Genomic DNA, 17,214 nt, shown 5'->3' on the forward strand with positions numbered 1-17,214 from the left:
TCATTCCAACAAAGAGGCTAAAGGTTGAGACGCTGAAATGTAAAAGCCACTGTTGCCTGAAAGTACGTTTTGTGGCTGATCCACTAAAAGGTCCACCAGGATGCCTAAGGAAAGGGCTCGATTCCATCCTCAGATATCTCATTTCTCAGAAGAATCTGACACAGCTGACCACCCCCTCCTGGTGGAGCCTTTGTGGTTTTTGGTTATTTTGACACTCTGTTTCCCCAATTTTCCTTTGTTCCATGACTGCTCTGTCTCCTTTCTTGGCTCCACCTCTTCTTGCCAGCTCTAAAACCACTCTCTTATTCAACACCGTTTCCTTAGGGGATTCCAGGTCCTTAGGAAATTTCAATTACATTAACCTGCCAGCAAGTTTCTCCTTATTTCCTATATTTCCTTTATACTGGTGTTGTTTTAGTTGCTAAGTTATGTTTGACTCTTTTGCAACCCAATGGTCTGGTTCGTCTGTCCATGAGATTTCCCAGGCAAGTATATTGGAGTGGGTTGCCATTTCCTTCTCCATTCCTTTATATTACTTGCCACATATTTTTGGCTTAGGGTTGTTAACTCCAGGAAGGCCAAGTGCTGTTTGTTTTGTGAATTGCTATAACCTCAGAGCCTGACATTTACTGATTGCTCAATTAAACCAATGGTAGAGGCCATGGTGAATTTCTTTTATTATGGTGGTCAAGCTGAAGACATCTGCCTTTAGTAACTTTAAAGGTCAAAGTCATATTTTCCGACTTTATAGGCAAGATTTCTGAGCCCAAAAGATGGCAATCATTTGAGCAAATTCAAAGCCCTTTGCTTAGGAAAGTATCAACCTGCTTGCAAGTGCTTCTTTACTATCTTCACAAGTGGCAGATGGCTCACCATCAGGGCAGGATTCAAGTAAAGCACTTTCATTTATGTAACAAAATGTCATGTCACCAACTGTACCTTAGATTCTTAAAGTCTAAGGAACTCTTTTCAGGTGACACATATTATGCTAAAACGAACTGATATCTTGGCAAAGTCTGATAAAGATCTTTGACATAAGACAGTAACGGTCTGAAAGACATGCAATTTCTTCAGCTTTTAGAGTACTAACTTCAAAGCCAGACTGCTTGAATTAGCGTTCTAGCTCTAGGAGTGTGATCTGGGCAAGTTACTTAACCTCTCTGTGCCTCAATCTCTACATTTTTAATATAGTAATAATAGTACTTAATCACAGGGTTGTTATAAAGATTGAGTTAATATATATGTGAAATGGTTAGATGGTATATGTTACCTCTATGATGATGACTCATATATCCAGGCAGATATATCATCAAACAAAGCCCACAGACTCCAAAATTTTAACTACAGGAAGAGGTTTTTAGTTCTTACTATATACCAATTGCTATGCTAAGAATTTTACATACACAATCACATTTATCATAGAAAAAGCAGGGGAATTCCAAAAAGCATCTACTTCTGCTTCATTGACTACACTAAAGCCTTTGAGAGTGTGGATTACAACAAACTGTGAAAAATTCTTAAAGAGATGAGAATACCAGACCACATTACCTGCCTCCTGAGAAATCTGTATGCAGGTCAAGAAGCAACAGTTAGAACCAGACATGCAACAATGAACTGGTTCAAAATTGGGAAAGGAGTAGGTCAAGGCTGTATATTGTCACCCTGCTTATTTAACATATGCAGAGTACATCATGTGAAATGCTGGGCTGGATAAATCACAAGCTGGAATCAAGATTACTGGGAGAAATAGCAATATCCTCAGATATGCAGATGATATCACTCTAATGGCAGAAAACAAAGAAGAACTAAAGAGCCTCTTGATGACAGTGAAAGAGAAGAGTGAAAAACCTAGCTTAAAACTCTACATTCAAAAAACTAAGATCATGGCATCCGGTCCCATCACTTTATGATAAATAGATGGGGAAAAAATGAAAACAGTGACAGATTTTATTTTCTTGGGCTCCAAAATCACTGCAGATGGTGACTGCAGCCACAAAATTAAAAGACACTTGCTCCTTAGAAGAAAAGCTATGACAAACCTAGACAGCATATTAAGAAGCAGGGACATCACTTTGCTGACAAAGGTCCATATAGTCAAAGCTATGGCTTTTCCAGTAGTCATGAATGGATGTGAGAGTTGGACCATTAAGAAGGCTGAGCATTGAAGAATTGATGTTTTTGAATGGTGGTGAGGAGAAGACTTCTGAGAGTCCCTTGGACAGCAAGGAGATCACACCAGTCAATCCTAAAGGATATCAACCTTGAATATTCATTGGAAGGACTGGTACTGAAGCTGAAGCTCTAATACTTTGGCTACCTGATAAAAAGAGCTGACTCTTTGGAAAAGACCCTGATGCTGGGAAAGATTGAAGGCACAAGGACAAGAAAAGGATGAAATGGTTGGATGGCATCACCAACTCAATGGACATAGTTTGAGCAAACTCTGGGAGAGAGTGAAGGACTGGAAAGCCTGGCATGCTGCAGTTGATGGGGTTGCAAAGAATTGGACATAACTTAGCTACTGAACAATAAAAACAACAAGACTTGAGGGAAGCAGTGTCATTATTCCACTTTTATAGGTAGGGAAACTAAACCTTTTAAGTTTTAAGTTACTTAAGAGTTTAAGGAACTTGCCCAATTAGTCTCATGACTGCTGCTGCTGCTGCTGCTGCTAAGTCGCTTCAGCCGTGTCCGACTCTGTGTGACCCCATAGACGGCAGCCCACGAGGCTCCCCCGTCCCTGGGATTCTCCAGGCAAGAATACAGGAGTGGGTTGCCATTTCCTTCTCCAATGCATGAAAGTGAAAAGTGAAAGTGAAGTTGCTCAGTCGTGTCCCACTCTTAGGGACCCCATGGACTGCAGCCTACCAGGCTCCTCCATCCATGGGGTTTTCCAGGCAAGTGTACTGGAGTGGGGTGCCATTGCCTTCTCCAAGTCTCATGACTAGTAAATGGTAAAGCTATGATTTAAGCCCAGTAGCAGGAGCCAACAGCAGGCCAGGTAAAAATGATCTACAGTTGTATAGAGATCCATGATCTTCAGAGCAGAAGCAGATTGACAAGAATAAAGGTGAAAATTAAAAATAAAACTGCACACTACTGTTGGAGTATACTGCAGATGGCTGCCAAAAGTCAGATTAGGACCAAACAAATTTATTTTGTGACAGGTTATTATTCCAAGTGTCTTACATATTAACTACTGTGGGATAATGACAAACAATAAAGTTTTGTATATATTATCATTTGCAACCTTCAAAATAACTTCATGAGCTAAGTATCATGACCAGTTACCAGATCAGGAAATACTCATAGGTTAAATACAAGGTCACAGTCACACAGCTAGTATAGCTCAAATTGGGATTTGAGCACAAGTCTCCCTGACCCCCAAATCCATGCTCTAGAACACTATGAAAATGGACTCCCAGATTCTGTAAATATACCATCAGTATCATGAGGTTCAAATAAGGATTTTATAGTTAATTAAATATGGGACTCAACTAAATATCCTTTCTTTAAAATTCAAAATATATGTCAGTATGATAGGGATTCTGAAACGTTTCACAGTTAAAAAAGAAATCCTGATTAATTCTGTTTAACTCAGCATTTCCTAGTCTCACTTACCATGGAACACTTTTCAATGTGTAACATATACTAAAACCCTCTAGGACTAAAATTTGTAAACAGTACATAGGAGGCTCCTTGCCCACGAGATGCTTTTTCAATGTGGATTTACACAAAAGATTTGTGGGTGGAATAAGGAGGGGAAGAAGGGAGACTGAACAATCTAACAGGAAGCTGTGGATTCAGCAGACCAGATTCACAGCCAGCCTCCCAGTCAGTCCCATGTCTGTGAACCAGTTACTCAACCTCATTGAGTTTCTGTCTCCCTTAACTGAGGACATTACCTACTATTTCACAAGGTGACTGTGTTTATTATTCAACAAATGTATCCATTATGATGCAGACAGCTACCAGTAATCTTATTCTATTAAAAGTCAATCATCTTTTAAAAGCAAAATTGATTTGTCTCGTGAAGAAAATTAAGGAGGCAGGGATTATGGCTCCTCCGGACTTGCTTCTCTCCAATAGCCATGAAATGGAAGTGACTGAAACCTTGGGATAGAGTGACTCTATTTTAGAACTGATGCATAAAGTAGGAACAGTGAAATAAACACCTTGTGTTTTAGGAAAGTAGACTTCAGAATGGTCAAGAAAAAGGTAATTTGTGACCCAGGGCAGAGACAATATTATAGGACAGGTGGCACAGAAGAGTGCCGGTCAAATTAATTTCTTATGGGACATTCATCAATTATCCATTCTGGAGGAAAAGAGAAAAAGAGAATGATACCAAACGAATGTGGGAATTTGCCAGTTATCTTTTAAGGAGATGGCCTGTAATATAACTAACATTTAGCAAGAAACACGTGATTCATTACAAATTCAAAAACGACCATAAATCTACAAAAATATTCTGAGGAAATCAGAAACGCAGAAAACAGCAAGGCTTGCAAAAAACAAAACAAAACAAAAAAAACTGCAAAGGACAACAAAAAGCCATTTTTGGGATAAGTTCAGAGTCAGAAGCACAAGAAAGCACCAGTTCTGATGTTTGGGGCAGATGGAATAACAGGGAGGACTGAAAGAAAGCAGAACCATGAATTCTTACTTCCTCTATCATGCATTATCTTCAAACCCCACTCCCACTCAGAAACCCAAGAAACAAAAATACTAAAACAGTAAGAGAAAAATTATGTCTATGATAGGTGAGGAACCTTACGATTTAGTGGGGAGTTTGTATGTAAAGAAATATCAACATTAGGAAACATACAAGGGCCATAAAAGAAAAACAACATGCTAGCAGAGTATGAACGGGAGAGAGATGAAGGTTGACTGGGAAAAGAGGGGAAGTTTCCAAAAGACATGATCTTTGAGTGGGTGTTGAAAGATGTGTGGGATGTTGGCTAACGTAAGAGGGTGGGAGGGCATGTGAGGCAGAGGTGACAGCAGGAGGAGAGGTGTCAGGATGGTCATGGGGACACTGAGAGGCTAGATTCATCAGAGTGGTACCAGTTTGGACCAGGCCCTAAGTGCCAAAGAACTGAGTGTTTTCGTTCTGCCGCTATCCTACAGAACAGGAATTCCACCTGGCGTGAGGGGTGGGAGCTGGTTCCCTGGAGGATTAACAGTAAAATCAGAGCAGAGCAGGGAGCACAGCAATCATTCCATAACTTTGAGTTGATTATGCTGATGAATGCACGTCACATAAATGCAGGCGGAGCATATGTTCAAATTCGTCTGGGAATAGTTCTGGTTTAAAACGGTTGTCCTGTCATGATTATTAATAGCAACCCCTATTACTCTCAGACATGGCATGGTTTGAATAATAAATTTTGAGGCTACCCTATGTACATGCAACTTGGGGACACTCTCTCTATGTTTAGTAGCAATATACATGTATTTAAATAGTTACAAACTATAGGGCTTCCCAGGTGGTGCAGTGGTAAAGAATCTGCCTGCCAATGCAGGAAACACAAAAGATGTGAGTTCAATCACTGGAGTTGGGAAGATCTCCCTGGAGGAGAGCATGGCAACCCGCTCCGCTATTCTTGCCTGGAAAATTCAATGGACAGAGGAGTCTGGCAGGTTACAGTCCATGGAGTTGCAGAGTTGGATGTGACTGAGTGACTGAGGGCACAAACTATAGGAAAGAGAGCTTCCTTACAGTTTACATGCTGTACCATTAGCAGCCAACAGGTAGGCTACTAATTGGTTACAGATGAGCTATAAGACACTGAAAGTTAGGTGTTTTATAGAGGTAAAACCTTAAAAGCATTTTTTATTCAAAATCTATCAGAGTTGGCATTCTCTTTGAGAACCCTTTGTATAATTTTCTTCATGAATCCTGTGAATTCTGTCATTCAAGTCCTTACAGATTCCCCTAGTATTTCCTCCATGTTCCCCTGGCGTGTCTTTTACAAAGGTCATCAAATCTCTGACAGGAAAAAAGACTGGAAAACACCAGCGTATATTTATTTAATAGCAGGAGCTCAAAAAAAAAGTCAGGATACAGTGTACCCGTGATAAAGTTATCATGAGCATACTCACATGCATGCCTGCAGCTATGAGTACCTGTCAGAGAGATAGCACCAGGGACAAAAATGGGCAAATCCATCATGCAGGACTTTGTTTTCAGGTCACCTGGCCCAGCAGTGAAAACACAAAATTAAGAGTCTAGTAATTTTCATTCCAGTCCTGTTTTGTCACTATTATCATGTGAACGTGGGAGTGTCATTGACCCTTTCAGAACCTGTTTCCTCACTCGACAAATGGAAATAACTATTGTCAGCCAGTTATTTATTGTAAAAATAAAATGAGATCATGTAAGTGAAACCCTTTGTAAAACCTGCAGTGCTATAAAAATGTAAGGTATAACCAAAGGATTATGTTCTTCAGGGTCTCATTCTCTTAGGGCTGGCCTCCTTTCCTCTCACTGGTGAGCTCCTGGGGTTTTCTTGGTAGGATCCCCCAATCCTCCTCTCACTTTAAACACATTCATTCCCACTGCTCCCACCACTACCCATTCATTGACCTCTGCCAAACCCGTATCTTAAGTTCAGCTTGCTCTCTCTCCCCCCCAAATTCTGGTCTTATATATGCAAACTATTTATGAACAGCTACCCTTAAACTGGTCCAATGGACACTTCAAAGCAAGGTACCAAACTCTATGACCTTCACCCTCAGACCTGCTCCTCTTCCTAATCAGGCTCGTCATCACCATTCACCCAGTTACTGCAGAGTCTGCCCCAGAAGTCATCTTTGACTCCTTTCCTTCACTCTCGCAATCAGCAACTATGGTCAGCCTCACTCCAAACCCGTTCCATTTTATTAGTTCATGCTCTCCCCTCTCATCTGGATAATTGCTTCTCAAGTGGTCTTTTGCCCTCATTTATTTTCTTAAACTCTATTCTCTACACTGCCACTAAGAAAACTGTTCTCAAATACAGATCTGACCATGTGATTTCCCTGCTGAAATCCTTTCAGTGGCTTCTTTCCTGGCCCAGAACCCTATTACCTGGCCTGTGCTTCCTTTCTACCTCACCTCTCTGACTTCTGAGCTTTACACTTCAGCCACTCAGAACTACTTTTAGGGCCTTAGCTTGTACCATCCTCTCCCACTGGAACATTCATTCCCTTTGTCTGGGATGCCCTTTTCCCCCTCCTTCCTCTCCTTCTCGTCCTCACCTCTTTCACTCAGCTGGCTCTTATGGAAAGGCAACGTAGCACAAGAGTTGAGCTCTTAAACTCACAGTAAGACAGGCTCCACCTCTTAAAAGCTTTGTTATCAAAAGCAAGTTACTTTTCTTTACAGTTCAGTTTCCTCCTTTGGAAAATAAGAACACCTATCTCATAGAATTATAGCACAAACTAAATGAACTATATGTAAAGCACACAGCACAGTATCTGGCACAGAGTAAATGCTCAGGATATGCTTAATAGATGTTATTTTTACTGTAAATGGGCTTCCCTGGTGGCTCAGATGGTAAAGAGTCTGCCTGCAGTGTAGGAGACCCAGGTTCGATCCCTGGGTCAGGAAGGTATCCTGGAGAGGGAAATGGCAACCCACTCCAGTATTCTTGCCTGGGAAATCCCATGATCAGAGGAGCCTGGCAGGCTACAGTCCATGAGGTTGCAAAGAGTCGGACACGGCTGAGCGACTTTCTTTACTGTAAATGCTCGCTCAGCCTTGATAATTCAGAGCTGATATCAATGTGAAAGGGAAACACCTGCTCCTGATGCCAAGGTCAACACTGTTGTTGTTGTTTAGTTGCTCGGTCATGTCCGACTCTTTTAGACCCCATGGACTGTAGCCCGCCAGGCTCCTCTGTCCATGGGATTTCCCAGGCAAGAATATTGGAGTGTGTTGCCATTTCCTTCTCCATGGGTTAACATTAGATGTCCTTTTTAAGGCAGCAACCCACAAATGTCTCTATCATAATTCTTCTTCTATCATTCAAGTCACATTCTGTAACTGTCAGTAGATTTATCTCCCTTCACTGGACTGTAAACTCGTAAAGATTAGACATGTGTTTTATTGTTTAATCAACTCCTAGCATTGTTGTTCATTGAATCAATGATGACTTCTGAATTTTAACTTTATTAAGGATAGGATATTAAGCTAGGATATCGATTTTATTTTGGAAACAGTAGAAGACTGTTAAAATTTCATACTATGATACATCTTAGATTAGGCAGGGAAGGTAGTTAGGCCTGTTACCATGAAATTTAATTACACATCTTAATTCTTTATAAACATAAATGAAGGAGAAAATAAATGGTAGACAGTTACCGTATAGTTTCATTTGTCAGTTAAAGTAAACATATGCTCACTAATTTAAAAGAAGTAATTGTGCATTAAAAGGATGCTTAAGAACGATTATTACACTTTCACACCTCAGAAATATTTTCATATCAAGCTCAAGCCACATGTTAGCAACAGGATATCCCACTAAAATAAAGTAATAAGGTTGGCATTTGTGTGCTCAGAGCCATATTTGTAGAGTTTCAGGAAAAGTAAAAAGGAAACTGGCTAAACCTCAATACAAAATAAAAAAGTTAAAAAAATAAGGAATGAAAAGGAGAACTACAAATTAGGCATTGCCTTACACAGTTGTAGTTGAATCAACCTGACTTTAATATTTGATTGGTTCCACCAGCAGGTACTATCGAGACCAACTCATTTTGCTCACTTGTCAGAACTAATACTATTTAAATATTGTATCCTCAAGCTATTCTTAAAGCCATTCTGCTGCCAGGTGTGTTTAAAGAAAATTTCACTAAATCGGCTAAAAATTACTGTGCTTAGTGAGTGAGATCTCTAATTTACCTGAAGAAATATGTGTCAAGGCAAGTCTAGAAGGCAATAAGCAAAACTTATTATATACTAATGTTTTAAAGTTAAATTTAGGAGTAAACATTCCAGTTCATGAATGCTTATGAAGAAGGTTACCAAGCTGGAGTTCTGCATGACACCCAGCTGAGCTGTCATTCAAAGCATACCCACACAGCCCAAAAGCACATCATGCACAGAGAATTCAGGTGAGGTCACATTCGATTTCAACAAGTTTTACAGGATGAAAAACCTTGCTCAACTAGTCCAAAATCACTGTCATTTATAAGAAACAGGGGAAGCATTCAGCAGAAATATCAGTTTCAATAATTTCTCTTTTACATTATGTCACTGAAAGGATACATAGGATAAGAACTAGAAAGTTAAGAGGTGATTGAGGTGAGAAGTCACGCTCTGGCCCATTATTACCTTCAGTCAACATCTTTATCATCCCCTCTAAACTGTACAAAACCACACCCTCCTATGAGCTCCCGTAACTGTACCCCTTCTGTAACACTTGTCAGCTCTTGCCTTTTTAATAGCTATACATGAGCTCAGTGTCTTCATCATACTAAGCTGCAGTTTCTTGTGGGTCAGACTCACACACTAAGCTTTCAATCTCTGTTACATCTAAGTGACTGGACATGAAACCTGCTATCATGATAGCAGTCAAAGGATCCAGGATACCTTTTTTAAAGAAATCTATTTTAGGGAATTCCCTGGTGGCCCAGTGGTTAGGACTCAGAGCTTTCAGTGCCTCAGTGCCACAGCTGGAGTTTCATCTTTGGTCAGATCCCACAAGCCACATGGAACAGCCAAAATAGAAAAGAAAATTATTTTCTTCACAGAACAATTACTGAAGTACTAATCACATTGCTATGTATGCGCATTTCAATTCCACTTTAGAAGTGGAAAACCTACTACAAAAATGTTTTTAATTAATTTCTTATTTCATGATCACTGCAGAAAAACTAGACTATACAGACAGGAAACCTGAAGATATAACCTTATGGCCCAGAAAAAAACTCACTATATTTTACATTATGTCCTGCTTTTTCTACACATCTATATATAGATTTATAAAGCTATCTGTTTTGATGTATAGATATTTCAGATGGTATAATGGCATATGTTTTTTGTAGTATTTTCTCACTTAAAGCTCAGTATAAATCACTAGTACATCATTAAACTTTATTTTTACAACTTAATTTTTTGACCGCATAGTTTCCAAAATATGGATTTACCATATTTACATAGTCTCTTATCATTCTGAAATTCTTTAAAATAACACAGAAAATAAAAAAAGAAAAGAAAGGTTGCTGAATGTTCTCTCATATATTTCATAAATGGCAGTGATTTTGGACTAGTTTAAAAAGATTTTTGTACCTATGAAATGTTTCTATCTTTATAGCTACAGCTTTGACTATATGCATAATTACGTGAATTCATCCAGAAGGATGGTAGAGTCAAAGAATAAATACTTCTGCAGCTTCCCATGGACACTGCCAAACTGCCATTAAAAAAGCTGTTAAAATTTACATTTTTTCCAGCAGTGTATACTTCTCAGTATCTCTACCTGTACCAGGATTACCATTTTTAAAAAATTTTTGCTTGCACAGCATTTTGAAATGTCTTCAGAACGTCCACCAAACTCCTTCCTTTTATTCCCCTAATCTTCATCTACATCTCTCTCCATTGCCCTTCCCAGACTATTTTTGTCTGTGTTTTTCCACTGTTCAAGTCTTATGATGGCTTTGCTATCACACTGAAAGATGCCTAGCTATTTTATCACCTAAGACTTAAGAGCCAAAGTATCAGCTGACTAATCTGATAAACACACTAATGTGAAGGGCTCATTCCCAGCAACATGTATGCAATATAACTTGAACAGTTTAGGAAAAATATATTATTTACATCAGCAGTGTATTATTTAACTTACAGAGTAGTGGTTCTCAGTTTTTGCTGGACACTGAAATCACCTTGGGAACTGTTAAAAATACTGCTTCCTGGGACTCCTCTCCCAGAGATTCTGCATAAATCTGGTATATGTTGTGAATTGGGCATTAGGATTTTTGAAGGCTTCCTAGGTGACTCTAATGTAGCATCTGTGTTTGAGATGACTTGAGAAAGATCCTAGGTAGCTTCTTCTTAGGTAATATTGAAGGACCCCAAGGAAGAAAAGCACAATGAACATAATCTCAATAATCTGACTCATCTGCAGAAGATAAAGGACATGAGAAGGGACAGGGAGTGGTGAAACATTTGCCAATGACAGCAGAATAAAAGTAGCATTCACTTTTTTTTTGGCCACACCACATGGCATCTTAGTTCCCCAACCAGGGATCAAACCCATGCCCCCTTCAGTGAAAGGCGCAGAGTCTTAACCACTGGACCGCTAGGGAAGTCCCAAGCCTTCACATTTCTTGATGTTAGGCAGGTGCCTGCTGTATTAGGAAGCTGACCAAGCCTTATCTCTGAAGTAGCTTTTGTAACGGAGCCAAACAATTCAAACTAAAATGATGTGGGCAACAAACTTTATGCCAGGCAATTTAGTGGTAGCATTCCAGGTTTCAAGGAGGTAGTCTACTTCCAGTTTACATTTATTTTATTGTTTCAACAAAGTTGAGCAGTACTACAGATTTTCCCCACAACCCACAGTGGCTCTTTGGGACAATACTTAGAAGAAGACTGGAGTGGGTTGCCATTTCCTTCTCCAGGGGATCTTCCCAACCCAGGGATTGAACCCGGGTCTCCTGCACTGTAGGCAGACACTTTTACCATCTCAGCCACCAGGGAAGTCCACTTAGAAGAATAACTACAACCAATTCCAGTCATTAAAATACATTACAGCGCTCTTACAAAGCATCAATAGCTATCAGCCCTATTTTACAAGGAAAGCTGAGGATCAGAGAAGGTTAGTTAATGGGCTAGCCTCACAGCCAGCAAGTGGCCTGGCTGAGGAGAGATTCAGGGAGGCATGACTAACATGCTCTGTTTACTACCAAGCTCAAGCACATTGCCTTTTCCCCAGGACAATTTGAAGTGACACTGGTAAATTGCTTTCCTGGGTAGAATATGCTTCCTTGTGGGCTGAATGATGTTTCTGATATTTTACAGTTCTGAAGACAAATGATGAGACCCACTTGTGTGCTAACCCAACCCAGCCACAGTGCCCAGTGAGGATACTCTGCTACCTTATCTGTCTCTGTGACCTGGCACTATAAACATTATCATTCCCAAACACCAGCTAAGGGCACACTCTACAGATGACCGTAAGGTCCAAAGTCCTTACTGGAATGGTTGCTTCGTTGGGGAAGAAAGACATTTTTCCAATCATGGCTTTTTTCCAAATTACTTATGATAGGGAAGATTTCCTTGGTGATCAGAAAGGCAAGAATAATCTCTGTGGCCAATACAATAGTTTGACTTATTTTTTCTTTCTTTCTGTTTTTCTTATCATTAGGGATTACTCTTTTTTACTGTAGAAGGCCATTTAAGCCACCCAGGTAAATATCATTGTATCCCAGAATCTTTAAAGGGTGCTACTCCCCAGCTACAAAATTTCTGGAGGAAGAGAGTGATTGCAGAGCATCCTGCACAAGACTGCCTTGCTTGGAGCCAATGCTAGAAAAGGGGATGGTCATCCTTTCCTCTTGTCAATGCTGTAGTAAGCAGGAGGGAAGGAAGAGGCTCTATAGCATCATAGACCTTTCCTAAGACAAAATGGGGGACTTGAGGGTGGAAACGTGGCTGGATTCAAGAAAACCAAAATCTTCCTAGAAATGCGCTATAATACCCTTGTTAAGGGATTTTTGATAGGACAGTGCCTCAGACTAGGTAATGCTACACACAGTTGGAATTCACAGGGAATATCAACCGTCTAGGAAAATCCTGTTTGTTTGTTTCTCTCTCCCTAGTAGTCACTCTTTAAAGGAGTTTACAAAAATAACCTGAGGTTAAAGCCCAAGGTTGGGGGAGGGGAGGAGTCTCGGCTTGGGGGGAGGGTCAGGAGTTTAGATAGAGCAGGGTGCTCCGGGAAAACCCTGTTCAGTCATAGGGCTCAGACTTGACAGTTAATTGTAGTCTGGATTTTAGATCGTCTGGCACTAAAAATGATGCCTCTCACATAGAATAAACCAGAAAGTGACATTCTGCTGTCTACGGGGTTAAAACAAATATACACTCACGGTACAGTAAAGAGAACTGTCACCCTGCCAGGCTAAGCCTGGATATCCTTACTCAGGCAAAGGTTAGCTCTTCCACAGTTAGGGACAGAAACGAAAGGCTGCAGCGCAGGCGGAAAACAAGAGCATCACGCAAACACCTGCTGTCACTACCTCCACAGCCTCTCCCGCCGCCAGCCAGGCCTCTCCGCCTCCTTTGTTGGGCTGAGCCGAGGAGGGCCGGCCATGACGTGCAGATCTGTGCCGTTCCCTAAGGACTGGGGGAGCCCGGGCTGCTGCCCCTGACAAGGAGGGCTCCACTGTCGGACACAGAGCGAGATCACCGTGCCAAGCCTGCTCTTAAGGTGGCTGCATTCCCAGAAACCAGAGCCTTCCTACAACACTTAACTCGCTCTCTGCCGCTCTCTGTAAGAGAACAAAATGGGGGAGGGGTGGGTTATAAAACGCTGGAAGCTTGATTTTTGACGTTGCAAACCAAGATAGAAGGTGACATTTAGGAAAGACGAGGATTTAAACAGTCGTCAAATTCTGCTCAAGAACTTCACCTTCTCCGGTATCAACACAGACGAAGACCTACACACAGACCACTGTTAGCCAAGAAGCGAATGCGACATCCTGAAAATGTCAGCCTGAACGACTTTAAAAAGCAATAGCCTTATTGCGCTACAAAAATATGCATCTCACGGGACAAGGCCGGAAATTCTCTTTCCTCTTTAAATATTGCCTAAGAGAAGGGAGAGAGAATCAGCCCTGGGCTGCGTCTCACCACTTGCTGTGCGCTCCGGAAAGTGGCGTCCAGCAGCATCAGCTTCCAGGGGTCGGAGACGGAGCTGGGCAGAGGGATGTAGATGTAATAGGCGGCCAGAGCCACTAGGGCGGTAAGCAGGACACAGGACGACCTCATCCTCCTCCGGCTCGTCTGGCCTGCCGGACGTACGAGGAGGAACGGGCAATACCACCCAAAGACCTCAAGCAAGTTTCTGCGAGGGCCAGCCGCTCATTCACCCGTTTCTTGTATGCCCAGAGCCAATCAGAGGCGGCGTCGGGAGGAAGTCAGAGCGCTGACTTGCCCCCTCCACTGTGTCCTTGCAAAGTGTTGCAGACACTCCAGGTTTGAGAAAGCTGTGGGGCTGTGCTGGGCGAAGAACAGCGGACTCCGGAGGACACAGGTGTGTATTGCACACCAGTGACCAAGGACTTCCCTTCTGCAGGTTTCCAAACAGAAACTTAACTGCATTAAGTTTCTGTCTGTCTAAAGCACATCTGACTCAAAATGGAGTCATGTGAGAAAGATAATAAAATGATAATAAAAATCCACTGACTTCTACAGCCAGATTTGCAATGGAATATAAAGCCTATCTGATATGTGGTGAGAGAAGAAATTCTTATAGCTCAAGCGAATGATAAGCAGGTAGTATAATACATCAAGCACACAAATCTTGGTTTCCAGATCTCATCCTCCAATAAAAACAACCATGACTCCGCCATGGCTCCTTGGAGAAAAGACTGTAGGGCTGAGGCAGGTAAAGTACAGGATGGACCCGTTCTAGAAGATGAGGAAGTGCTAACAAATGATGGGATCTTGGTCAAAAGGAGATAGGTGGCAGCTTTAAGGGTCTTCCAATGTCAAAAACTGGGATAATTTTAGCATCAAAATAAATAATAATAATGGATTATAAACCATTAAATAAAATAAATATCTAGGGGTCTATACTAATATAAATAAACGGGAAACACTATGTGAAAAAAATTCTTTCAGTGGGTCAGTGGTAACAGAAAAAGTATTTGAATCCAGATTTCCTATTAAAGATAGGGGGAGGGGAGTGGATATAGAATGAGAGAGAGACAGAGAGAGAACTTCAGCAGAATTACAACCAGAGATCCAGAAGGAAAAATTTGGAAGAACTGTTTTAAGGAAGTGGTTAGAGAATAACTCCAAACCTATTGATCAAGGCCTTAAAACATCTGGCACATATAATTCTGCAACTTAATATAGTAAGTTAAATTTAACCTAACCCAAAGTAATAAAATAATCATAAATTGGGGGCTGAAAATGAGATTATTGGGAGAAAGTTGGCTTCCTATTCAAAGTTTGGAGGAAAATACTTATGTGAAGGGTATACTTCAATGATGTTTCAGGCATTCAAGTTTGAGATCATCATTTTATATCTTTTTGTATTTACTCATTAAATGTATAACTCTGAACATAAAGAGATATATTAATTTGTGGACGTGTGTATGTACATAAAGTTAGAAGCTAGTCTCTGTGGGTGATTACAGATAATCCCAGAGCTATCAATAGAGTTGACAACTGCATTGATTAACATTTTAATTAATGTTAACATTAATGATGACATTAATTTGCTTTCAGGTAATCTGTAAAATAATTCAGAGTTTTACATTATAGACTTTAATATTTTTCTCCTGAATTTTCATTGTATTCATAAAATCATAGATCTTAAAGCTGATGACTAAACAAATAACCTGACCCATCCTTCTGTCTTCAGCCAGTAGTAATAAGCTTGATATATAGATGAGCCTTCTGAGACCCAGAGCAGCTTCAAGAAGCCTCTTCTAGTTTGTAAGTGATAGAACCAGTATTTATTTTTTCTGGACTTCCCTAGTGGTTCAGTGGTTAAGAATCCCCCTGCCAGGATTCTTGTGCCAGAGACATGGGTTTGAGTCCTGGCTCAGGAAGAATCCACATACTGAGGGGCAACTAGAGCCCTAAAATCTGTGGTCTGCAACAAGAGCATTGAAGGCAGATTCTTTACTGTCTGAGCTACCAGGGAAGCTCATCTGGAACAAGGGAAGCCACCACAATGAGAAGCCTGAGCACTGCAACTACAGAAAGCCCATGCATGCAACGAAGACCCAATGCAGCCAAAAATAAATGAGGTAATAAATTTTTAAAATACTGTTGGTTGGAATTGAGAATATAAAAACAGAAACATTTAAAAAAAAATATTTATTTCTCCTGACTCCCAATGCTGTGCAACTTCTCTTCAGCAGTGCACTAAGAGATAGAAACTAAGGAAAAAAAAAAAAAAGAAACCACTACCTTAATAATCTTCAGTGCTTCTTCTGTAGATTTGAGAGTCCTTAAAAAAATGAAACCCATGTGAGATAAATTTAAACACCTTCATCATTTGTTTCTAATACTTCATTCATTCAACAAATATGAATGAACAAATAGTGGTCCACACTAGGAAATAAAGGAGTGGGGGGCAAGGCAGTAAGCTCTCTGCTCTTTCTGATTTGTATGTGTTTGGTGGTGATGGTGGTTGTGGAGTGAGAGTAAGGAAGGTACAGAAAGGAAAGGCAAACAGCAGATAAACAATATAACTACCACCCAGGTTCTGTGGTTAACATTTTGAATGTATTACCTCATTTAGTCTTTACAACGGTTCTCATGCAGTATGTACTTTTATTATTCTGAAAACAGAGGCACTGGAGGATGAAGTGCTTGTCCCCAAGTCACCCACGTAGTAGAGGTGTACTTGGGAGTTGAGCCCATGGGGTCTGGCTCTTGTGCTCATGCGCTTTACCACTCAACTCTGCTGCCAAGAGGTTAGGACTGGGAAGGAAATAGAACAGTGTGGTGTGACACCTTGTGGCTGGTTGCTGCTTTAAACTGGGTGATGAAGGGGACTTCTTTAAGTCGCTTCAGTACTTTAAGTTGCTTCAATCATGTCTGACTCTGTGACCCTTTGGACTGTAGCTCACTAGGCTCCTCTGTCCATGGGATTCTCCAGGCAAGAATACTGGAGTTGCCATGCCCTCCTCCAGGGGATCTTCCAGCCCCACATCTCCTGGGTCTCCTGCATTGCAGGAGGATTCTTTACTGCTGAGCCGTCAGGGAAGCCCTCTTTAAGGAGATGTCATTTGAACTGAGACCTGAGTGTCTAAAGAGTTAGCCCTGCAGGAATCTAGAGGGTAGGGAACAAGTGCAGTGGCCTTGAAATGTCACCAGGTCAAGGAACAGACAGCTGGTGAGACAGCTTTCTCTGCAAGGGGTGTGGTGGAGCAGGCTGTCGAGAGGTAGCACGGGTGCAGAAGGGTGGGTTATCTAGGACTGTGTAGGACATGATAATCAGGAGCCATGGAGAGCCACTGGAGACCTTGCAGCAGGGGAGCAACAGA

At 41.0% G+C, this 17,214-nt stretch overlaps 1 protein-coding gene and 1 non-coding gene across 2 annotated transcripts in view; both read right to left on the minus strand.

The window, feature by feature from the left end:
* Window positions 1–14,249, minus strand: part of NCEH1 (neutral cholesterol ester hydrolase 1) — a 67,894-nt gene extending 53,645 nt beyond the window's left edge. Inside the window, exon 1 of the mRNA XM_043874886.1 lies at window positions 13,838–14,249. Coding sequence (XP_043730821.1) covers window positions 13,838–13,975 — 138 coding nt within the window. The 5' untranslated portion in view covers window positions 13,976–14,249. The remainder of the gene's footprint in view (window positions 1–13,837) is intronic.
* TRNAC-ACA lies at window positions 11,611–11,683 on the minus strand. Its single transcript has one exon. It is a non-coding gene; the product is annotated as a tRNA-Cys (tRNA).
* Window positions 14,250–17,214: the final 2,965 nt, after the last annotated feature.

Source organism: Cervus elaphus, chromosome 19 (assembly GCF_910594005.1).
Source record: "Cervus elaphus chromosome 19, mCerEla1.1, whole genome shotgun sequence".
Lineage (NCBI taxonomy): Eukaryota > Metazoa > Chordata > Mammalia > Artiodactyla > Cervidae > Cervus > Cervus elaphus.